General features: G+C 36.5%; 4 protein-coding genes across 4 annotated transcripts; all 4 read right to left on the bottom strand.

The window, feature by feature from the left end:
* Nucleotides 1–944: 944 nt before the first annotated feature.
* GCK72_007006 (uncharacterized protein) lies at nucleotides 945–1,286 on the bottom strand (the record flags this gene model as incomplete). Its single annotated transcript, XM_053725934.1, has 2 exons — nucleotides 945–1,144; nucleotides 1,187–1,286. The coding sequence occupies 2 exons, from the start codon at nucleotides 1,284–1,286 to the stop codon at nucleotides 945–947; spliced, it is 300 nt and encodes a 99-aa protein (XP_053590128.1).
* Nucleotides 1,287–1,897: 611 nt separating this feature from the next.
* Nucleotides 1,898–3,424, bottom strand: GCK72_007005 (uncharacterized protein; the record flags this gene model as incomplete). The annotated part of the gene is made up of 3 exons (XM_003109797.2): nucleotides 1,898–2,051; nucleotides 2,101–2,643; nucleotides 3,387–3,424. The coding sequence occupies 3 exons, from the start codon at nucleotides 3,422–3,424 to the stop codon at nucleotides 1,898–1,900; spliced, it is 735 nt and encodes a 244-aa protein (XP_003109845.2).
* A 2,938-nt stretch (nucleotides 3,425–6,362) lies between these two features.
* GCK72_007004 (uncharacterized protein) lies at nucleotides 6,363–9,140 on the bottom strand (the record flags this gene model as incomplete). The annotated part of the gene is made up of 5 exons (XM_053725933.1): nucleotides 6,363–6,374; nucleotides 7,061–7,191; nucleotides 7,252–8,082; nucleotides 8,430–8,741; nucleotides 8,792–9,140. 5 exons carry the CDS (start codon nucleotides 9,138–9,140, stop codon nucleotides 6,363–6,365), a joined length of 1,635 nt encoding a protein of 544 aa, XP_053590127.1.
* A 3,138-nt stretch (nucleotides 9,141–12,278) lies between these two features.
* GCK72_007003 (uncharacterized protein) lies at nucleotides 12,279–15,920 on the bottom strand (the record flags this gene model as incomplete). The annotated part of the gene is made up of 12 exons (XM_053725932.1): nucleotides 12,279–12,290; nucleotides 12,339–12,469; nucleotides 12,521–13,519; nucleotides 13,571–13,627; nucleotides 14,287–14,421; nucleotides 14,469–14,570; nucleotides 15,031–15,192; nucleotides 15,238–15,396; nucleotides 15,443–15,493; nucleotides 15,539–15,643; nucleotides 15,691–15,786; nucleotides 15,839–15,920. The coding sequence occupies 12 exons, from the start codon at nucleotides 15,918–15,920 to the stop codon at nucleotides 12,279–12,281; spliced, it is 2,091 nt and encodes a 696-aa protein (XP_053590126.1).
* Between the last annotated feature and the right edge of the window lie 4,578 nt (nucleotides 15,921–20,498).

Here is a 20,498-nt window from a genome sequence, read left to right as displayed (position 1 = left end):
GGTAAGAAATGATTTCTCCTATTAGCAGGACACGCATCTTACAACCGCGCTCTACCGAAATCAAAAAAACTGTGGGCGAAATTGAGCGACTCAGAGAAAAAAAATACATTTTTCAAGGGGATTTGGTGGAGCGCAGTTGTAAGAACTGTGCCGAGCTAATAAAAGGAACAAAAAAACAACAAAAAAAAGCAAAGCTGGTCAGAATGATTCTGTCGAATGTGACTATGAGTAAACGTAAATTGATTGATAAAGGGGAGTGGGCGGAGAGTGGGAACAGAAATTTTGCAAAGAGGGGAACATTTACAAAAGTGTTTTGTATGAAGAGGGTACTGTTGCGAAATGATTCAGGAGTACAAAACATCAACATAGTAAAATGTTTCATGAATCATTGTTGGTAAAGATGAGTTTGAAATGCCTGCATAGATTTCAGGGTACCACGTGGTTTCCATGTTTGGTTCAGATGGAAGTCAAGTACTCATTGAAAAACATGCAGACAGATATTTCGAACATCTGCGGACATGGTCACAGGAATTCGCGGTCTTTCTGACTCTGATTCGGACGATAGGATGACGAATCTAAACAAATGAAAGAAATGGAACAGAATATCTTTATTGGGAACAAGTTATTTTGAGAAAACAGAAAAATTAATCGGGATAAAAAAGGAAATAAAATAAACAATAAACAATAAGGAAAGATTGTGGACGAAATGTTAGAAATCGAGAAAAGGAAAGATGAAACAAAAGATAAAGAAGATAACAAGTATTTTGAGAAGTTTTATAGAGACTATTTTATGAAACAGATGAGTTGGTTTCCTTCATTTGTTGAACAGCCAGTTGAGATTGCAAGTCTTTGATGGTCTCATCTTGAAGATCCATCCTTTTCGACATGAAATGAATCGTTTTCTCCATTGTTTCAACATCGTGTTGAGTTGCGTGGCCCTCGGCTTACAAATTCCAATTTGCTTCTTTCAATTCTCCATTTTCTTTCAGCGCTTGTTGGAGCCTATTATTGAGATTGTCATGATCACCTGCCAGCACCATAAACGCATTCCACAGTGCTTGATATTGATTTTCTTGAGCGTATACTTCACGAGCCAGATTCATTTGAGCAAAAGTGCTATTCATCATGCTCTCCCTTAAACTGCCTGTAATATATAATTTTTTTTAACTCTTCATAGTAAAATAACTATACTGATACACATAGGCATTCATATTCTGATGTTCTCTGACAAATCCTGGATTCGACTCATCAATAGAACCCACAGCAGCGTTGTTTTGGAAGTTCATCCTCAGGACCTCTGTTTCGTTTCCTGGAAGATTTTTTTTAGAATTGAACGAAATTATTTTCGGAAAGAGAAAACGGTACATTTTGAAGAGATTTGTCCCTCTGGGAATGTAGTTATGAATGGTTGCTCACAAAAACCTTCCCAGAGAGACAAACCTCTTCAAAAGATTCAGTGCCAAGTTGTAAACGTCCCACATGTTGCATATTTCTTTGTTCATAATTTATTTCTTATGAATCATAAATTGACAGTTTTGCTCAATCGAAATAAACAATGTGTAGTACCGCCAAACGAGTTTATGGTCTGTAGAGGAGTATGTGTAGAACAAATGTTGATAGAATAAATGTTGAGACAGATGGGCAAGCATGAGATATTATGAAGGGTCAGGAGATTCTAGAAGTTTTTGGAACTTTGAATTTCAGTAGGAACATGTTTGGAAGCTTAATTGATTGATTATTTCAGAAGCTAGTTGGGATCGAATATGAATTGTAAACAAAGAAGAAAAATTTGAGAGCCATTCAAAGAATTCTGATGTTTCATTATTGGAAAAAAATGAATGAGAAATTACAAATATGTATACAACATTAATTAGGAAATTGCATCGCGGAAAAATCCTCAAATATCGAAATTGACGTGACCTCCAGTTTGACCAAAAACTGCAAGGTGAACAGACATTTGTGAAATAGTTAGATATCCTTTCTGTCCATCACTTTCTCGTATCAAATATTGACCAGTAGTAGTAGCAACAGTGTTTTCTTTATTACCATGGCTGAAATTCAGATAAATATATTATATGTCAGGTGAGAAAAAAAACAGACCGTTTGTTGAACTTGATGTGATCAACTTTCCCCATTATTTCGTCTTCGTTCAAGTCAAAATTAGTATGGATACCGAGAAGTTTCGATTTTTTTAACATTTGGCCGGATTTCCATGCATTCAGAAATTCGATGACTTGAGAATTAGAGAAAGACGTGTTCATACAACGAAGACGTTTTCCCTTAAAATGACGCAAAATTTCGCTTTCTTTGCGATTTCTTAAACAATCAACATCCAAGAAATCGGCTTTGTAGATCACAGAATCTGAGCATATGTTGCCTGCCAAAGGACCTTCAAGATGAATAGTAGTTTTTTGGTTTGGAGAATTCTGAAAGCAAGCTTCCAGCTCTTCTGGTTTTGTGTTTTCAGGACATTTTATGGAACTGCTCTCGACGTTTTCAAGACTAATGGGTAACACGTTTTTGCTATTGACTTGATACATGATTGACGGTCCGAAGAATTGTTGAATATAGGAGTGAACTCCTCGGATGATGTAATCTTTTTCCTTCTTGTCGTATTCATATGTTGAGTGCAACGGGTTCCAACTGAAATATTAAATTTCTGGAAATCGAAGATACGTTTGTATCACAAAAACTAACTAGGGGATGATTTAGACGTACGTTGGAGTTGAGACGGGGCCTATACGGTATGTAAAAGTTGATTATCGGAAAAACTAGGTTTTTGTCACGAAACGTTGAACTGGTAACGGTGGGAATCATCTAGACCTAAGTTGCAACGGTATCAGCCGACTGTCCGACAAATATTATTTTGTATGGGTCAGACAGAACAAAAATAACTCATAATTTGTGTAGTTGACCATTTTTTTGTAGGGACACTACCAGAAAAGTTACAGGTTTTCAAAGTACAAAGCTCCAAAATTTCGCTAATCTCCACTGAAATTAGTCGATTTTAGTGTTAAATTACTTTGACGACCTATAAATTTTAAGATAGTGGCTCTTCAAAAAAGATGGTCAACTACAAAAATTATATGCTATTTTTGCTCTGTCCAATCCATACAAAATAAAATTAGTCGGACAATCAGATGACACCGAAACACACTGTCAAAGTTGGTAATTTCCCACTGAAAACAGCCAGAGATGATAACCTTTTAAGCGGTACTGTAACTACATTTTGGTAGTTTTTGTAGTGCTATCTTTACGTGAATGAACATATTGATTTTGTCAGTTTCCGAATGATTTGCAATTTAGATCATTCCCCAGTAATAACGTGAGAACAAACACATGAACAAAATATAACAAGAAGTTCGAATCTTTAACTAAATACTTACCAGCATGGAGTCTCAATGCTCATTCCAAACACTCCCATTTGTGTTAAACCATAGTTGACCTCACTTAATGTCAAACTAAACAGCGTTTCTGCACTAATACAGACATTTCCAACGGAGAAATTATATGTGATAATTTTAATCTGCTTAAACCGACGTCCTTGAAGTGATTGGATAAGATATTTGAATCTTTTTGAGCAGAAAGATAAAAATAATAGTTCTTCAAGTTTGAAATTTGCAAATATTTCTCTTATAACCACGAATGGCAAACTAAGAATTTGCATTTCTCGTTCTGAAAATTTATTATATTTCTTATGGCTTATTTGCAAATTACTATAATAAAAAAAGAAAACGCGAAAAGGTAATTGTTGTGTCCTGTGGATGACGAGGAGACAGACTACAAGAAAATCAATAAACCGGCTACTCATAATCTCTGTTTGCACATCTCAATGAACCAATGAGATATACATACCGTAAAAACTGTATTAGAGCGACACCTCTAATAGAACGACACCCATCTATACTCAGGATTCATGAATATAAGACAGGCCAAATTTGAAATTTTTTTTTCCTCGACAGTTTTCTCTTTGTATTTGGCAAAAAATGGGAAACTCATAATTGTTAAAATCTGGCGGATTTTTGAAAAGTATGTGATTTTTAACAGAGTTTTATGAATTCTCAGCTAGTCGAATTTTTCTGAAAAAGTTTACTCATACTTGAAACTTTCTCTTTATTAGGATTTGATTAACGACAAGTTGGTGAGACTGGAACAATGTTCACAAAAAATTTTATTGAAGGAATTTTAAAAAGACGACAAACACAGAAACGTAACAGTTACACTTTTGTGAAAAACAGAAAAAAAAAGTACGTGAAAATTAGAATAAATTTGATTTCACGTGACGAACTCGGGCCTCCCCAAAATCGAAACTGTTACAACTCTGGAAATTATCCACGTATCGTTGTGTATGAGTTTCAGAGAGCTACCTGAAATTAAAAACGAATTGAACGTATTGACACAAAAAAGAAAACGACAAACCTCATTGTGACTTAGAAGAGCATTTTGTAAGATATCAACATAAACCAATAACAACGATAGATTGATATAAATAAAATTTTGCTCCAAACACAATATAATATATCTGAAAATCTGAAAGGGTTATTCTTGAAACCGTAATCGTTAAGTTACCTTCTAAACACTATTGAGAAGTCCAATTAGCATTAAAAACCCAAGTAGAATTGGGAATTGAAAATTAGATGAAAAATCTGCAAATTTGTGGTTGTTTCTTACCTGGATTCAATAATTTTCTCTGGAATAGGCATATTTCAATGTATAGAGCTATATCTCATGTCACATCAAGCAGCAAATTTACCAGCAGGAAGGAATAAAACAAATCATCAAAACGTGGTTTTCTTTCCAAAATTTTTTATAAACGTGGCAGAATTTCAAATAACAAGCCACGTTGAAAAACGTCCTTTGTTTTTTGAGTGACACGTCATTTGTTTTGATGATTTGTTTTATTCCTTCCTGCTGGTAAATTTGCTGCTTGATGTGACATGAGATATAGCTCTATACATTTAAATATGCCTATTCCAGAGAAAATTATTGAATCCAGGTAAGAAAAAACCACAAATTTGCAGATTTTTCATCTAATTTTCAATTCCCAATTCTACTTGGGTTTTTAATGCTAATTGGACTTCTCAATAGTGTTTAGAAGGTAACTTAACGATTACGGTTTCAAGAATAATCCTTTCAGATTTTCAGATATATTATATTGTGTTTGGAGCAAAATTTTATTTATATCAATCTATCGTTGTTATTGGTTTATGTTGATATCTTACAAAATGCTCTTCTAAGTCACAATGAGGTTTGTCGTTTTCTTTTTTGTGTCAATACGTTCAATTCGTTTTTAATTTCAGGTAGCTCTCTGAAACTCATACACAACGATACGTGGATAATTCCCAGAGTTGTAACAGTTTCGGTTTTGGGGAGGCCCGAGTTCGTCACGTGAAATCAAATTTATTCTAATTTTCACGTACTTTTTTTTCTGTTTTTCACAAAAGTGTAACTGTTACGTTTCTGTGTTTGTCTTTTTCAATAAAAACTGGTCGAATTTTTTCGCAACTCTTTTTGAAACTGTTTCAAAAAATCAAATTGACAGCTGACCTTAATCAGTTTCTACAAACCAGTTGAGGAAAAACTGTAATTTCGTAGAAATCCTGTTGAATTTCCCAGAAGTTCTAAAATTTTTCCGTTTTCTAACAATTTTGGGAGATTCATTCTATTTCCACATCAATTCTTGGAATTTCGCAACACTCAATTTTTTCTGTGAAAACTCACAGGAAAGTTGAAAATTTGTGAAAAAACTGACGACGAAAAAAATTTTTCAAATTTGGCCTGTCTTATATGGTTATCCCAGTGTATTTTCTTGGTTCTGATTAAAAGCAGCGTGAATAGTAGCCTCTAGATCAACAAATAGAACTTTCAAAATGTGTTTTTCCGTTTAACTTTAGTGAGTTTCTGAAACCACAAAATTGTTCTCAGAGGCGGTTGAAAAATAGAGCGACATGTCGCTCTAATACAGTTTTTACGGTAATCTACCATTTTTAATTTGAAAAATAGAACATAGTGTTGAAACAATCCGACAAGCATTCTTCTCGTAAGCAAACGTTGTGTTTACTAGAGGTTTACCTTGAAAAACATGAAACAGTGCGAAAATTAGACATGAGAACCTTGGAATTGTTGTTTAAAAAGTGAAGAACGGAAAGAAGTGTAGCAAAAACATATGAGAAAGAAATATGTGTTATGATACCGTTAATAAATAAAAAGAACCATTAATAAGATTCATAATAATTCATAATAATTAAGATTCATAATAATTAATAACTTCAACAAAGATTATTCTGGGAAATTATGAGAACAATCGGTTGGAGTGTGTAGAAGGAATGCTGGGATGTTGAAAAAACGCTGCGATCACATTCTCACAATTTTACCTGAACAATATTAATTTTTTTTTTCATACGGTCTCCCACACTCTGAAAAAGAACTGCAAGAAACGTGAATCCGGTTTTTTCACGTTTCAATTCAATTCTTTTATTTTTTGCACCGAAAATGCAGTATTTTCAGGTTTTTAGAAATCGCAATGGATGAAAAAAGGTCCCATCGATCAGAATTGTGTAAAATTAAACTCTCTATCGAATGAGCCAAAAAAGGTGAATTTTGGTCAAAAATTGACTTTTTCGATACAGAAAAACTTATTTTCAGAAAAATGAGATTTTCAGCCGTTTTATCGAATATTTCATTTTCTAAGAATTTTAACAGTTTCAGAGCATCTTCAATACATTGCGTGCAATTTTTTTTTCAGAAAATCTTTTCTGCCGAAAAAGTTATATTCAATTTTCTGAAAATCTGTTTTTCTGTATCAAAAAAGTCGATTTTCGACCAAAATTCACGTTTTCTGGTTCATTTGATAGAATTTCATTTTCTACAATTCTGATGGAATTGTAGATTCCATTTTTCTACAATTGCGGCGTCTGAAAATCTGAAGATGCTGCATTTTCAGTACAAAAAATTAAAGAATTGAATTAAACCGAGAAAAATTCGGCTTCACGTTTCTTGCAGTTCTTTTTCGGAGTTTGGGAAACCGTCCCCTTTCAATCGTTTCGAAACAAAAACTCACTTTCTTCTCTTTATTCCATCCTTGATCATCATCATTTTCATTTTCAAGACTCCGTTTGGTCGCTTCCACTTTTACAACTCTTTTTGTGCTCTCCAGATCGGTTTTTTCCTCATTTTCACACTGAGCACCATCTGAAATAACCAATAGTTGAAAAATAAGTTAGTTGTTGTAACTTTGATTTCTTTTCTTACCGATAATGGATTTACCAAAGAATCTGGAGAATTGCCTTGACAACTCTTGACCTTCCGCCTGTTTTCTTGCTTCTTTTTCTCGAAGAATCTCAAAATCGACTTCGAGAATATCGTTCCTCGAGATAGCGTCTTTGAGATCCTCCATTAACTTCCTTTTTTCTTCATTCCATTTGTTCCTCTCCGCTTGATGATTACGGTTTTGAGCCGAAATGTTATTTTCAAGAACTCTTTTTTCAAGATTCTTTTCCTTTTCCCACACACTCTCTTTATTCTTGTGAATTTTTTCTTGCGTCATAATGGTTGTTTCTTTCATTTCGATAGTCTTCTGAGCAGCCGCCAACTCATCCTTCAGACTGGTCACTTGTTCGTCCATTTCTTTCTCCTTATCAATTATTTCTTTTTTTTTAAACTCAGCATTCGCTTTGTGATCTTTTATTTCTTGCTTTAACTTTCCAATTTCTTGATTTTTTGATTTAATTATATTTCCTGCTTCTTCCAATACTTTCTTTAATGTCTCAGTTTCCGAATTCTTCTCCAATTCTTGTTCTTGTTGTCTCTTCATTCTGTCATCCATCTGAGCAATTAAAATAGCTTTCCCTTGAACGAGTACATTCTGATCGCTCAATCGCTTTTTCAGATTGTTTATTTCTGCCGCAGTGATCACTTTTTTAGCTTCGGATTCCCGATGCTTTTGATTCATTTTTCCATTCAACATTACTATTAGTTGGTGTTGCTCATTGCACTTGTTAAGAAGATTTATATGACCTTCAATCGTCACTGGGAACGGAAATAGCAGTTGCCTTTGGTGCTGAGGATCATGGTTGCCGAACACTGGAATAATTGAGGTTTTTGGGAATTCATACATACCGTAAAACCTGCGATGGAGGAGCACCCGCTAGCAAAAGTTAGGAGCATCCTATCTCGGCTGTCTTTAAAGTTATAAAAATATTTTTAACTGAAAAATATTCTATGAATATTAATCTATATTTTGTCAGCTAAAAGTTTTTCGATATTTCCTTTGAGAACCGAGATATACCACTTCGAACAAGCAGGTGCGCCTTTATTATAGGTTTTACGGTAATTCATAAAAAGTAATAACTCCTTCTATTTAAAGAGAGAAATCATCTTCTTCTGGGTCATAATAACTCAATATAACGTATTTTGAGAAAAAAACTCACTAATGTTTTGTGGGAAGATACTTGGGGGCGCAGCTTGTTTTTCGAATACACCGAGGTTTCCTCCTGCAACCGCACTGGGATTTCGCGAAAAACGATAGTTTGAGTGAAGTTCTGGAGTTATCAGAGTCTGTTGACCAGCCATTTGAACATTGATTCCATTGAAGTTCTGATGATTTGAAGAGAATCCAGCTTGAACTTTGGGATCTTTGTGAAGACCACCCGCTTTTTGAATGACATGTTTCTGGTCTATCACGGTTTCTAGACTATTTCCTCCATTGATTGACGGGCGGATTGGGTTTGAAATCTGTGCTCCTGTAAAACAGTTTACTGATTGAAAAAAATAATTATTTTGACAAACTTACCAAAATTTTGTTGTGGTGCGGGGAAGTTGTTTCCTGGTGCAGACATAAGATGTGTCATATTAAAAGGGTTCTGCGAACCCTGTGAATTCACGGGGTCATGAGCCATCAATCCAGTCTTGAGACCAATGTCTTGATCACTGATTCTCTTGAAGTTCCAAACGTTGGTATTTTTCCTTGGAGTGATTCCGGGGCCCATGGTCGCAGCGACATCATCAACAGCCTTATTCTGAAGATCCTTCTTATTGTCCGTGTGAATTCCGTGTGGTGGTCCAGCTTGGTCTCCTAAACCATCGTCCAAAATAATAACTTCTGGAGCCGATGACGCAGTTGGAGTTCCGTTGACGTTCATGATGAAAGCTGAAATAAAGTACTTTACTTTTTGCAAACAAAAAAGAGGCAACTGTCTTTGAGAAGTAAACTGAAGAGTGTGAGGTGTCAAATGACGTTCAGATAGTAAACATAGAAAAGGAGAAAAAATTTGATAAATAAAATTGACAAATGACCTAAAAGTAGAATTGGCAGAACTCCTTTGAAATCCCATTTTCATTCGCTATTTTATATTTAATGTCCATGAATACTACCTAGAAACAAATGTTCTCGCACTATGGTCATTCATTCTCACATTCTATTTTTTTTGCCTTCATGACCTTGCCAACTTTCTCTCTCCTTCTTTTGGCCACCTGTTCAAAACTTGAAAAAGAAACCGCAACGATCTCCCGCTCTGTGGATTATAATGCACAGCGGGGTGCCATGAGAATGATCTGTGGGAATATGTCTAAAGGGTTCTAATGGGCATCAAAGAAAGTACAAATTGGAAATTTATTATCGGTTTGCAAACACCAGTCGGCTCGAGTTAAAAGCGCATGAATATTTTTCGGATGGGCAAGCGTTGTAAAATACTATATTTCGTCTATGTCTACTATGAGACCCATGAGTATAAATTTCATGAGTTTTGACAAAAAACTGGAAAAATTGACAAAACTTGATTGCAGATCGAATTACTCGAAATTCAAAAAAAGAGAAAGCAAGACAAAAATTAAATCAGTTTCTGAGTAGTATCTACATACTCCACAATTTTCAATTCTTTCCAGTAACAGAAAAAAATTGCAAGTATTCGAATGAACGAAAGAAAAAAATGAAAACAAATAGAAGAAGGTCCTCATCGTAGTTTACAACGTTTTCTGGCAACACTGCACTTTAGAGACTGATGGTACAGGACCTCCATTTATTACACTATAAAGTAAATATAATGGAAATAGGATGACAGAGAAGTACTATTATTATAAACAGAAATCTAATACTACTCAACTCAAATTTTAGTGATGTAGTATTTTAGTATTGCTTTTTTAGTGATGCAACCTAAATTTTGGTAATGCAACCTAAATTTTGGTAATGAAACTCAAGTCTATCAAGTAAAAACTACATAATACGAAAAAAATTGTATTTTTCCACCAGAAAATTAACAGTGAGGAAAAAGATGTTGCCTTGAGGGCAGGTGACTGCCTGGCCCCTTCGGCAAAAGTTTAACGGGAGGAAGAGAGAAAGAGCGAACATTAATATCATACGAATAATGTGTGACATTTAGAAGACAAGGGAGGAAAAGAATAAGGGATAGAAAGGTAAATAGAAAAGTATCAAGAAATGAGAATTGAATTCAATTTTCACAAGAATAGTTCGAATGTGAGGAAGCATACGGAGAAGAAGAAAAGTTGTGATTTCAGGTTAGTACTCCGAATGGATCGCGTCAAGATTTTAGTTTTACCGAAGACAAATATAGTTGTGTAACTAGAACGTCGTCTGGAAGAAGAGTAAATTGAAAAAAAAAGAATTCAGCGATGCTGAATTGCGTTTCGCGTTGACAACAAAAAAGTGAAATTTAAAAAAAAATTCCATGTTTTTCTTATAAAGGAATATGTATATTCGTATTCCTTAGGCGTTTCTGTACTACCACCTAGTGACGTCATTCATACCGTGAGCTATGCCACCAGACGTCCTTTGAGCCCGAGCCGCCAATCACCCGACATTTACCGTCATGGCCGCTCTAACGCCCCTGCGGCCCCCCCCCCCCCCCCGATCAACGACAGCCTCGCCCCTCTCGATCTCTACAGTATACGCCTCCAGTCTTGGACTATAAATACTGTAATTCTCGGAATCTGGGCTTCCCCTCCATCATCAAATCCCCTCTGATCTCCATTTATATGGCTCAATAAACCTATTCTGCTGGACTTTATTGTAGGCAAAAGGTCAAAATGATCAAACTTTTGTTTTGGTGATTCATAGTAATCTATATTTCCAAAATTCTCTCATCTTCTAGAATAATTATTCTGACAGTCCTGTGTATATCATGAGCTCAATTTCAGGTTTCGTTCATTCAAGGTGGAATTTTTTTTAATCGAACTGAAAAGGTGAGAACTGAATTTTCTTTTCTCCTGCTAATTCGTGAATACGCGATGTCTTTTCCCCAAGAACATGTGTTCCTGTTATTGTTAAATTTCGGTTCTATTTCTTGTCCAGTTCACCTCATCATCACTCGAAGGCCATTTGTTACACCACAGGGGTACTCATACACGCGCACACATACACACAGAACGTACCAGGCAGCATATTCATTGGTGTGGTAGTCGGAGGGACTCATACATACAACACGAGGAGAGCCTCGTCCTCTTTGTGGAGAGTGACGTATATGCGAATTCCGTGGTCGGTAGCTCAATTGTATCAGGAACACCTCAAACTTGGGTAATTGAACTTATTTATTAAAAAAAGGAAAAAGAACATAAGAAATACAATAGTATAACAACGTTATTAACTGAGAAATAAGAACAGAAAGACATTTAACAATTTCCACATGAAATAGGAAAAACTGTAAGGGGCTGATCTAGTTACCCTTTTTATACGAGCCCCGACCGGATGTGGCGGGGCCGATGTGGGAAGAGGAGAAAGGAATTCAATTAAATATATTTCTGATAAACACACATGTTTTGATAAAAATAGAGCTGATGGAGAAAACTGTTGGGAGAAAGAGAAAACTGATCAAAGTGCGAATCCGTTGGATGATTCAGCACAACACGACTCAGCACGACTGATTCAGTACGACAAAGAACAAGCGGAACATTTTTGGAATACAATTTTGCGAGTAAAAAAGAATGGGGTGTTGTCTCTGACATCAGGAGAACCAAGGAATACATTGAAACATGGAGGAGAAAAAGTCGACACAGAAAAATAGATGAAGATACGATTAGGGAACATCAGATAAGTAAAAATTAGTCATAATTTTGGAGAGGAATAAGAAAAATATATTTGATGAGGTGAGAATTTTGATTGATGACGGGAGAGTCGAAAGAGGAAACATGCAGAAAATTGACAAAAGAATAGTTTAGAAAGCGATGAAATAGGGAAAATCAGAAAAAAAAGTGAAACGGGTAGCTGACGACTCTTTGAGCAATTGTTTCGAGATTGTAGGACGCTGGGGGAGACTTCTAGCTTCGATTCAGAGCTTTTGCTGAAAATTAACATGGTAATCAATAATGGTATTTCTCCTAAAACTCACTTTCTTCTCGCTCGGTCCTGGCTCGTCCTCCTTATTGCTTCTCTTGATAGAGTCCTTCTTATGAGATGAATCCGCCACTTCTTCTTCTTCTTTTTCCACTTCTTGATGTCCTGGCACACGATTTCCCGAATCTGAAAAAAACACAACTAGTTGTTATAGTTTATCTAAAATAAATCTCTTACCGCCAACTTCAGTTATGGCAAAGTTGTTCTCGGCCATGAACTTCAAAATCTTTTTCGTTGCAGGATTGATGGCCTCACTCTCATTTTTCAGATCTTGAAGTTCAGCTCTCATTTTCTCCAGTTTTCCAGACAGCTCCGAAATTTCTGAAGATTTCTTTATGATCTCGGCTTCCATTTCAGCCTTTTTCGTGCTCCATCCAGCTTCTTTCTCACTGAAAATCCGCTTTTCCGTCGCCGACTTCGTGATGAGATTTTTGACTGCATCTTGCTGATTCTTCATTTTCTCGTTAGCTTTTTCTCGTTGTAGCTTAATTCGATCTTCCAGATCAATAATCGCTCCACGGGAGCTAGCCTTATCTTCTTTCTCAGCTGCGAGTTCATTTTTAGTGATCTTTAAGTCGCTTTCCAACTCCTCGAACTTCCTTTCAGTCTCGATTTTGAGCTCTTTGGCTTTGATGGATTCGTTTTTTGCCAAGTCCAGATCATTCTTGAGCATCGAGATTTCGGAATTTTTCTGGTTTTCCACTACCTTCACTCTGGCTTCCATTTTTTTCTCGAAGTCGACGCACATTTTATTTTTCAAGTCTTCCTTTTCCTTTTCAGCCTTCTCCCTTTCTTCCTCCAATCTTTTCTTGAGAGTTTTGATAGTGTCTTCCTGTGTATTCCATGCTTCCTTCAATTGTTCTTCCACATTCCGTGCTTCTTCCAATCCTCCTTTCAGTTGTACATTTTCAGCCTGCATGTTTTCGTATGCTCTCAGAAATGATAGCATACCATCAGCTACTGAAGCTGCGTTTGGGGCTGGTTGAGGAAGCATTTGGTTGATTGCTGGAGCAGGAGGAGCCGCATTCACATTCGACGGCTGCTGGTCGACTGCAACTCCCTGATCGCTTGTCACTGAAGCTCCTCGGTTTCCAACGCCGAGAAGATTTCCGGAGACGGAATTCTGCGCTTGGATGAGAGCCATAGCTTCAGTATCCACTTCAGGTTTTGGTTTTCCTGCAAATTAGACAAATATTTCAGTGATAATATAAATATATGCAAACTTACTTTCCGCAACTTCCGGACATTGTGGCACACCCGCGTTCTGCTTGGTGAACAGAGAAGCTGTAACACAGTTATTATTATCTTCTTATTTGTCAAAGCACGGATAATTGGCGCCAAAATTCAAATTCTAAATGTTTTGTAGTGTTTGAACTTTTTCGAGAAAAAGTCAAATTTTGACTATTATTCAGAAGAATTAGAAGAAATTCAGAAATATCATCAGAAAATGTTTACATTTTCTATAAAAAATTGAAAAAATGTCAAAAAATATGATGATTTTTCTATTTTCCGACACCTGATAGTGAGTAATAAAAACGTACTATAGATTCCATCGGGGCCCATCATTTTTTTAAATCGGGTTTGGAAACTGAAGATTGTCTGAAATTGAAGATTACATAAGTACATAAGTGAAAGGGTAATAGATAATAATGGGTTAAAAACCACATAAATTGAAAATGAAAACACAGAAATGTTATAAGTTTCAGTATTTATTCAGTTGGATGACTAAAAAAATGAGAAATGTTGAACTACAAACAAAAAGCAAAGCACCGAGATAATTGAACCAGGTCACTATTCCAATTCACATGTCATCGAGAAGTTCCTGAAATTTCATTCATACTTTTCAATTTTCAGAAGTTGTCAATCTAAACGTACCTCTTGGTCATCTTCTGACTCATCACGGTCAAATTTTGGTTTCTTCTGACTGGGCTCTCCAATCCCACCTGACGATGCAATCCGCTTCGTTCTCTTCTTCTTCTCTTTCAACGTGACCTGTCCAGTGGCCAATTGCTTGTTCTGCTCATCCTTGAGAGTCGCACGAAATCTATGAAAGACACCTTGCGCCTCTTCATCGTAGCCTGAAAACGTTTTTACAACATTCCGCTATTAATCGTTCATTACTTACAAATGTCGGTTCTCTTTCCTTTGAAGGCGTTGAACAGCTCACTTGGCATGGGCACCGCTCTCACTTCTTGGCAGGGCAACGCCACAAAATTCTTGCAGAACTCTGTAAGGAATCAAATGTTAGATTATTATGTAAGGAATATACATATCCATATTCCTTAGGCACTCCTGTACTCGGTCTCAATGGGCTCAGATATTGCCTTTACCCCCTCTCTGAATCTCACAAAGGTATTTCTTAGAGGAAGTTACATCGATCCAAAGTCCATTAGAAACAATCCACACACAGTATGTCTCACTAACCATTCTACTTCCAGATCATCCCACTACGCCTGCGTCTCCGTTGGCTCGCACACTATCTCTTCGGAATGCTCGCCTCTCTTCGAGCCCAGCTGGCAGCAAGGACACTTTCCGATCTAGGACTATAAAAACCGTCGTTCCCGACCTCTGGGATTCCCCTCGATCCTCAATTCTCCCTGATCTCTATTCTAATTGCCTCCATAAGCCTATTCCTACTGTATCCACGTCCTATGTTTTTTATTAACAGAAAACTATCAAAAACTTACGGATGTTGCCTCCATGTTTTTGAAGATATTCTTCGATTTCGGGAGAGAATGAGATTGGCGTCGGCGAGATCACTTGAGATGAGCTGGTGGCGACATGTGAGGGAAGGTGTGGAGTGCTGCGTGCTGAGCTGTCCGTCGATGACGAAGCAGCAACTGGTAGGTCTGAAATTTAACTCATTTCAAAATCCGAAATCCCTAATTGCTCACCTTGATCTGCCTCTTTCGGCTGTTCCTTCAATTTTTTATTTTCCTCTTCCAACTTTTTGATTTTCTTCTTCTGCTTCTTGTCACGCTTATCCATCAATTCATTTTTCGCTCTCCAGTCTTCATCGTGTTGATTTTTCATAGTTTCCACGAAAAGGCGTACTGAAACACGAGAAACCATCAGTTTTTTTCAACTGTTAGAACCTACGAGTTTCGTGTTCTTTCCTGAGAGCGAAGTTGGCCTTTCCGAGTTCTTTGTCTGAAATTTTTTCTTATAAATGTCTCTACACAAGTGAAAACTTACTGGCATGAAGAGCTTTGTCGTACTTCTCTCGGCTCATTTCCTCGACGTTCTGTTCTGGTTCTTCGATAACGCCTTTCTCGAATCCGCGCCCACTTTCAATTATTTCTTCAAAAACAAAATTCTTGTTTCCTTGAAATTTAAACAAAACTTACTGTAGGTTTCGAGTTCTTTCTGGGTCATCATATTTGGGCTGATGTTGGGCATTACAATCGTGGATTTTTGGTCCGGAGACACCCAAATCTCCAACTCTGAAAAAAAACTTATAGAGTTATTATCCGGCAAGAAATTTGTAAATTTAACCTTTGTTCTTGATGTAGGCGAATTTGATGTCATTGTCTTCAGATGATGAAGAAGCGGTAGACGGGAGTTGTTGGGTGGACATTCTTCTGAAATTTCTAAATATGAAGTTTCCATGAAAAAATAAACGAAACCGTTTTGAAAACAGAAGGACTTTAACTATAGAAAAGGAGCTAATAAATACCAACCAGTTGATAATAAAAAGTGAAAAAGAGGGGGAGAGACAAGAAAACAGTGTTCGACCGGAAAAATTCGTCAGTTCGTACAAAGAAATGCACAAAAGTATCACTTAGAACTCAATAAAATGATCGACACCGGAAAAGTGCAAGTTTTGCGGTCAATGAGTTTTACGGTCAGTGAGGTCAATGAGTCATAAAACTCTCATTCTCGTTTTCGTTTTGTTTTTGAATTTTCGTATCATTTCATCATACATAACAGATGTTTGATGATTTAATGGAGTCGTTCAGAAGAAAAGAGAGGAAAAGAGTGAGAAGATATTGTCAAGAATGGGAGAGGAGGTGCAAGAGATCACGGAAGAGCAAGCGGATACTAAAAGAACACGGTCTGTCGGGGAGATTGTTGCTTAAGGTCAATTTGGGAGGGGAGATGATATTCTAACGACAGTGATCACACGGAGAAGCCAATATGTTCTCTTGCCTGGGCAATTGGGCAAGCAGACGTCGCCAGATTCAAAAAAGTCATATGATCGGTTCACAAACACGTGCCAGGAGGTGTTAAAGGCGCATCTAATTTTTATGAAATGGTCTAGACGCGGAAAACATGATTTGCAGTTCTTTTCAGACCTGCAAAGCTCAAAAACACGGCGTTTGATATCGTTCAACAACGATACCCATCCGCGAAATTTCCAATAACATCGATGAGCCTTTAACAGCCCTCGGAACGAGTTCGTAAACCGATAATAACAGATATTTGATGATTTAGTCGAGTAGTTCAGAAGAAAAAAGAAGGAAAAGTAAGAAGAAAGTGTCAGGATTGGGAGAGACGGTGCAAAAAGGGGGAGGGGGATAGTGTTCTCACGACAGAGATCACTCGTAGAAGCCAATACACATGTTCTCGTGAGTCCGTGCAATTGCGCAAGCAGACGCCACTATATTCACAAAAGTCGTATAAAAGAAGAAATATGCCTGGAGAACGCTAGTATAAGAATATAAAGAGGAGAGAAGATGACTGGAAAGTAAAAAATAGACCATCAAAATCTGGATTACAGTATCTTATTACCATAAATATTGTATAATAACGGCATGCTGTTACATTTTTCAACTGCGTCCGAGAGAAATTTCGTGATTTCAGAAACTCATTAAAATTAAACAGAAACACTTTTTTGTGCGTTCTATTCGCTGATCAAGACGTTACTAATAACGCTGCTTCTAATCAGAACCAAGAAAATCACTGGGATAATCATATTCATGAATTCTGACTATTGATGGGGTGCCGTTATAATACAAGTGCCATTATAATACAGTATTTACGACTGAAAACCAAGAAAGAACAAATCTTGACTGTATCAAGGCTAAACGAGAAAGGAAGAATGAAAGTTTTCGATTCCTCTCCTCCTCGAAAAAACTATGAGACCTAATCGTTATGCAAACAATCATAAACAATAAAACTGTGTATGCGGTCCTCTGGGAAAACTGAATTTTTTGGTTTATCTGATAATAAAATTGAATTTTATGGGAAAATTGAGAAAAAACTGAAAATTCTTGCCCACTGAATTACGAAATACACTTCAGGAGTCTTCTGTGTCCTGTCTGTTGGCGCGTTCCCCCATTCCTCGTTGACGCTTTTTCCGGCACTATTTCTGTTGTATCTCATAAATTGACTAGCTACTAACCGACGAAACTTTGTTCTGGTGTTCATATGCTTGTTTGAAAAATCGTCTGAGTGTGAACCTTTTCATCTCAGGCTTAGAATACGGGTACCTAATTTTATGAGTGAAGGAAGTGGTAGATGCGGCTTGTTGCTTCTAAGTTAATAGTCTATTTAAGCTAAAAACTGATCATCAAGAAGAGCCGATAGTATAAAACAATTAAAGAATGATAATACATTTAATTATACTATACAGGGAGACGTATCTTTCTCCTGGATAGATTTTCGCTAACGATATTTGCAAAAATCAAGTGCTTCGAATTAAAATTTCGAAAAAAAAAAACAGGTAAAACACATATGGTGTGATTAGTAATAAAGACGAAGTGATAGAAAGATGGCAAGATGAGAAAATCAAACAAGTTGCCCAAATTTGGCGGAGACGAACGTGAATGACTTGACAAAAGTCAGGATGTTGATTATTTTCAAACCAAGACGATTCCGAGAAGTGTGAATGAATTTTCCGCTCAACCGCATTTTATAGATGTTTGCTGAAAAAATTATAATAAAATCATCGGAATCAAGGAGTTTTTCTTGTTTATGATCCTTGATCGTAGTGAATCATAAAATACAAATGATCGGAAACCAAAGAATGGTCCATTGTTTCGAAATTTTATAGTTTAGAATGGTCAAAATAGTCATCAAAAATGTGAGAAATTGTGAGACATTTCTACAATTGACAGATGAAAGTCCATCGAGGTTTTGAAGGTTATGGTGAGCTGCATGTAAATAAGCAAATATGAGTAAGCAAAGGGGAGTGATCACCACAACATTACAGTAATCGTTAAAATACAACCAACAGTAACTTTTAAGCTTCTAGATCCAGGATCCTGAATCACCTCTACAGTACGTCTTCCATCATTGATTGAAACCTAGGTCTACAGTAACCCATATTACCCTTTAGTACTCCAGAATCTTATGGATCCAAGATCCAACCTACAGTAACCCGTTTAGGCACACATTCTCCAAAATTTCGACACAAAATATGCTCATTTGAAACAGCAACGTAATCTCAAACTTTTCTTGGTATTTTTAGAGATCAGTCTATATGAATAGGAATAGAAATCCCTCTTTTTTCATTTATATCAGTTGCGATTGCACCGGATACTGTAGTCGTCGTTCTGATTTCTAGAGTAGCCTTGTAGTTTTCAGCGTTTTGATTGGGATCTGGAGCAACCCTGAGATTCAGATTCACCATCCACTTCAGAAGTCTGACAATAGTCTTGTGTGTTTCTCCAACTTTTTATCTCCAAGGCTACAAAAATTAGAAATTGTCCGATATATTTCCAAACCAATTTTTTTCATGCAAAGCAAGTTTCTCTGGTTCTAGAATTTTTTTGTCTTCAATTTTCTGAAAATTTACTTTTAATTAGCTCGAAATCTCTATTTTTTCCTCCATTTTATAAGCGAAATCCACTTTTGCGCCTTAGTTTTACTGGCGCACTTCCGGATTTATTTTCTTGCGCGTTTCTCGATAACACTTACATACAAAGCGACCACAACAGAGAGAAGGAAAGAGAGCGGGACAGCGCACACATTTCTTCTCATGAAGGGCAGCTGTTGGTGCTTTGTGTAGTTCGGTTTTGGAAAAACTTTCATAGTAGTCAGGTTAAGAAAACTAAATGAATGAATGTATGAATACAAGAAATGAGGGATAAGACAATTAATCGGATTACTGGACTAGAAGTTAGACCGTGCAATTATAATGATATGACAATAGATGTGTTAAGCCTTTCAAAAGAAGAGCATAAAAACTGGTCTAGAGATTTATTAATAATAATAATGATAATTTAGTCTTGGTCTCAATAACGGAAAATGGGTAAAATGAAAGAATTGATACGAAGGAAATAGGGAGTTCGGCTGAAGATCATCTGATTTTAATCCGATTTTTTGATCTGAAATGAAAAAATTTTAGATGACAATTAACATTTATCTTTTTTCATGGTAACTTACCTTCTTTTCCTTGTGATCTCCTGAAGACGTCATGTGACGTTTCTGAGTTCCGCTTGTTCCTGGTTCCGTCGTAGTCTTCCTCTCACTTTTCTTATCCGAAACAACTTCTTTTGACCTGATTGATTTCTCTGAAATGAATAGGTTTTGAGATTTTCGTGATTTTTTTAAAAATGGAAAACCTGTGTATAGTTTCATGTGAACTCATTAGAACTTCGAGTGTTCAATAAGTACAGTACCGGTCTAAAGGTAATGAACTTTGGCCGTTTTCAGTTGAAAATGCCCAATTTTGAGGGTGTGTCATGATAATACTGATTGCCCCATCAAGTGGATTTTTAATGAATGATACAGATTAATAGTAGAGATCCATTTTTGTTGTTGACAACTTTTTTGTACGCCCACTCCCTAGCAAGTTATAGTCATTTTGAGGGGACACCTCAAAAATCACTCTATTTTGCTCTGAAATGTGTTGCTTTTGTCGATGCGTAACTTGCTAGGGAGTGCTCGTATAAAACTACAAAAATGAAGCTCTACTTTTGATCTGTAAGATTCATTAAAAATCTACTTGGTGTAACAATCAGAATCACCATGACACTCTCTCAAAGTTCAACTGAAACCGGTCAAAGTTGATACTCTTTTGAGCGGTACTGTATACAACGTGGAGTGCTCACCTTTCTTATCCTCAACTTTCAATTGCTTCGAGCTTCCCGGGTTTGCTTCTTTGACAAGCACGTGGGTCAAATCTTTAAAAAATTCTTACATTCTGATAAGTTACACAAATAACTAAATGCTACATACCTTTCACATCACCCTTGTAATCTTCCACTTC

Source organism: Caenorhabditis remanei, chromosome II, assembly GCF_010183535.1.
Source record: "Caenorhabditis remanei strain PX506 chromosome II, whole genome shotgun sequence".
NCBI lineage: Eukaryota > Metazoa > Nematoda > Chromadorea > Rhabditida > Rhabditidae > Caenorhabditis > Caenorhabditis remanei.
This window is presented reverse-complemented; position numbering and strand designations above follow the sequence as displayed.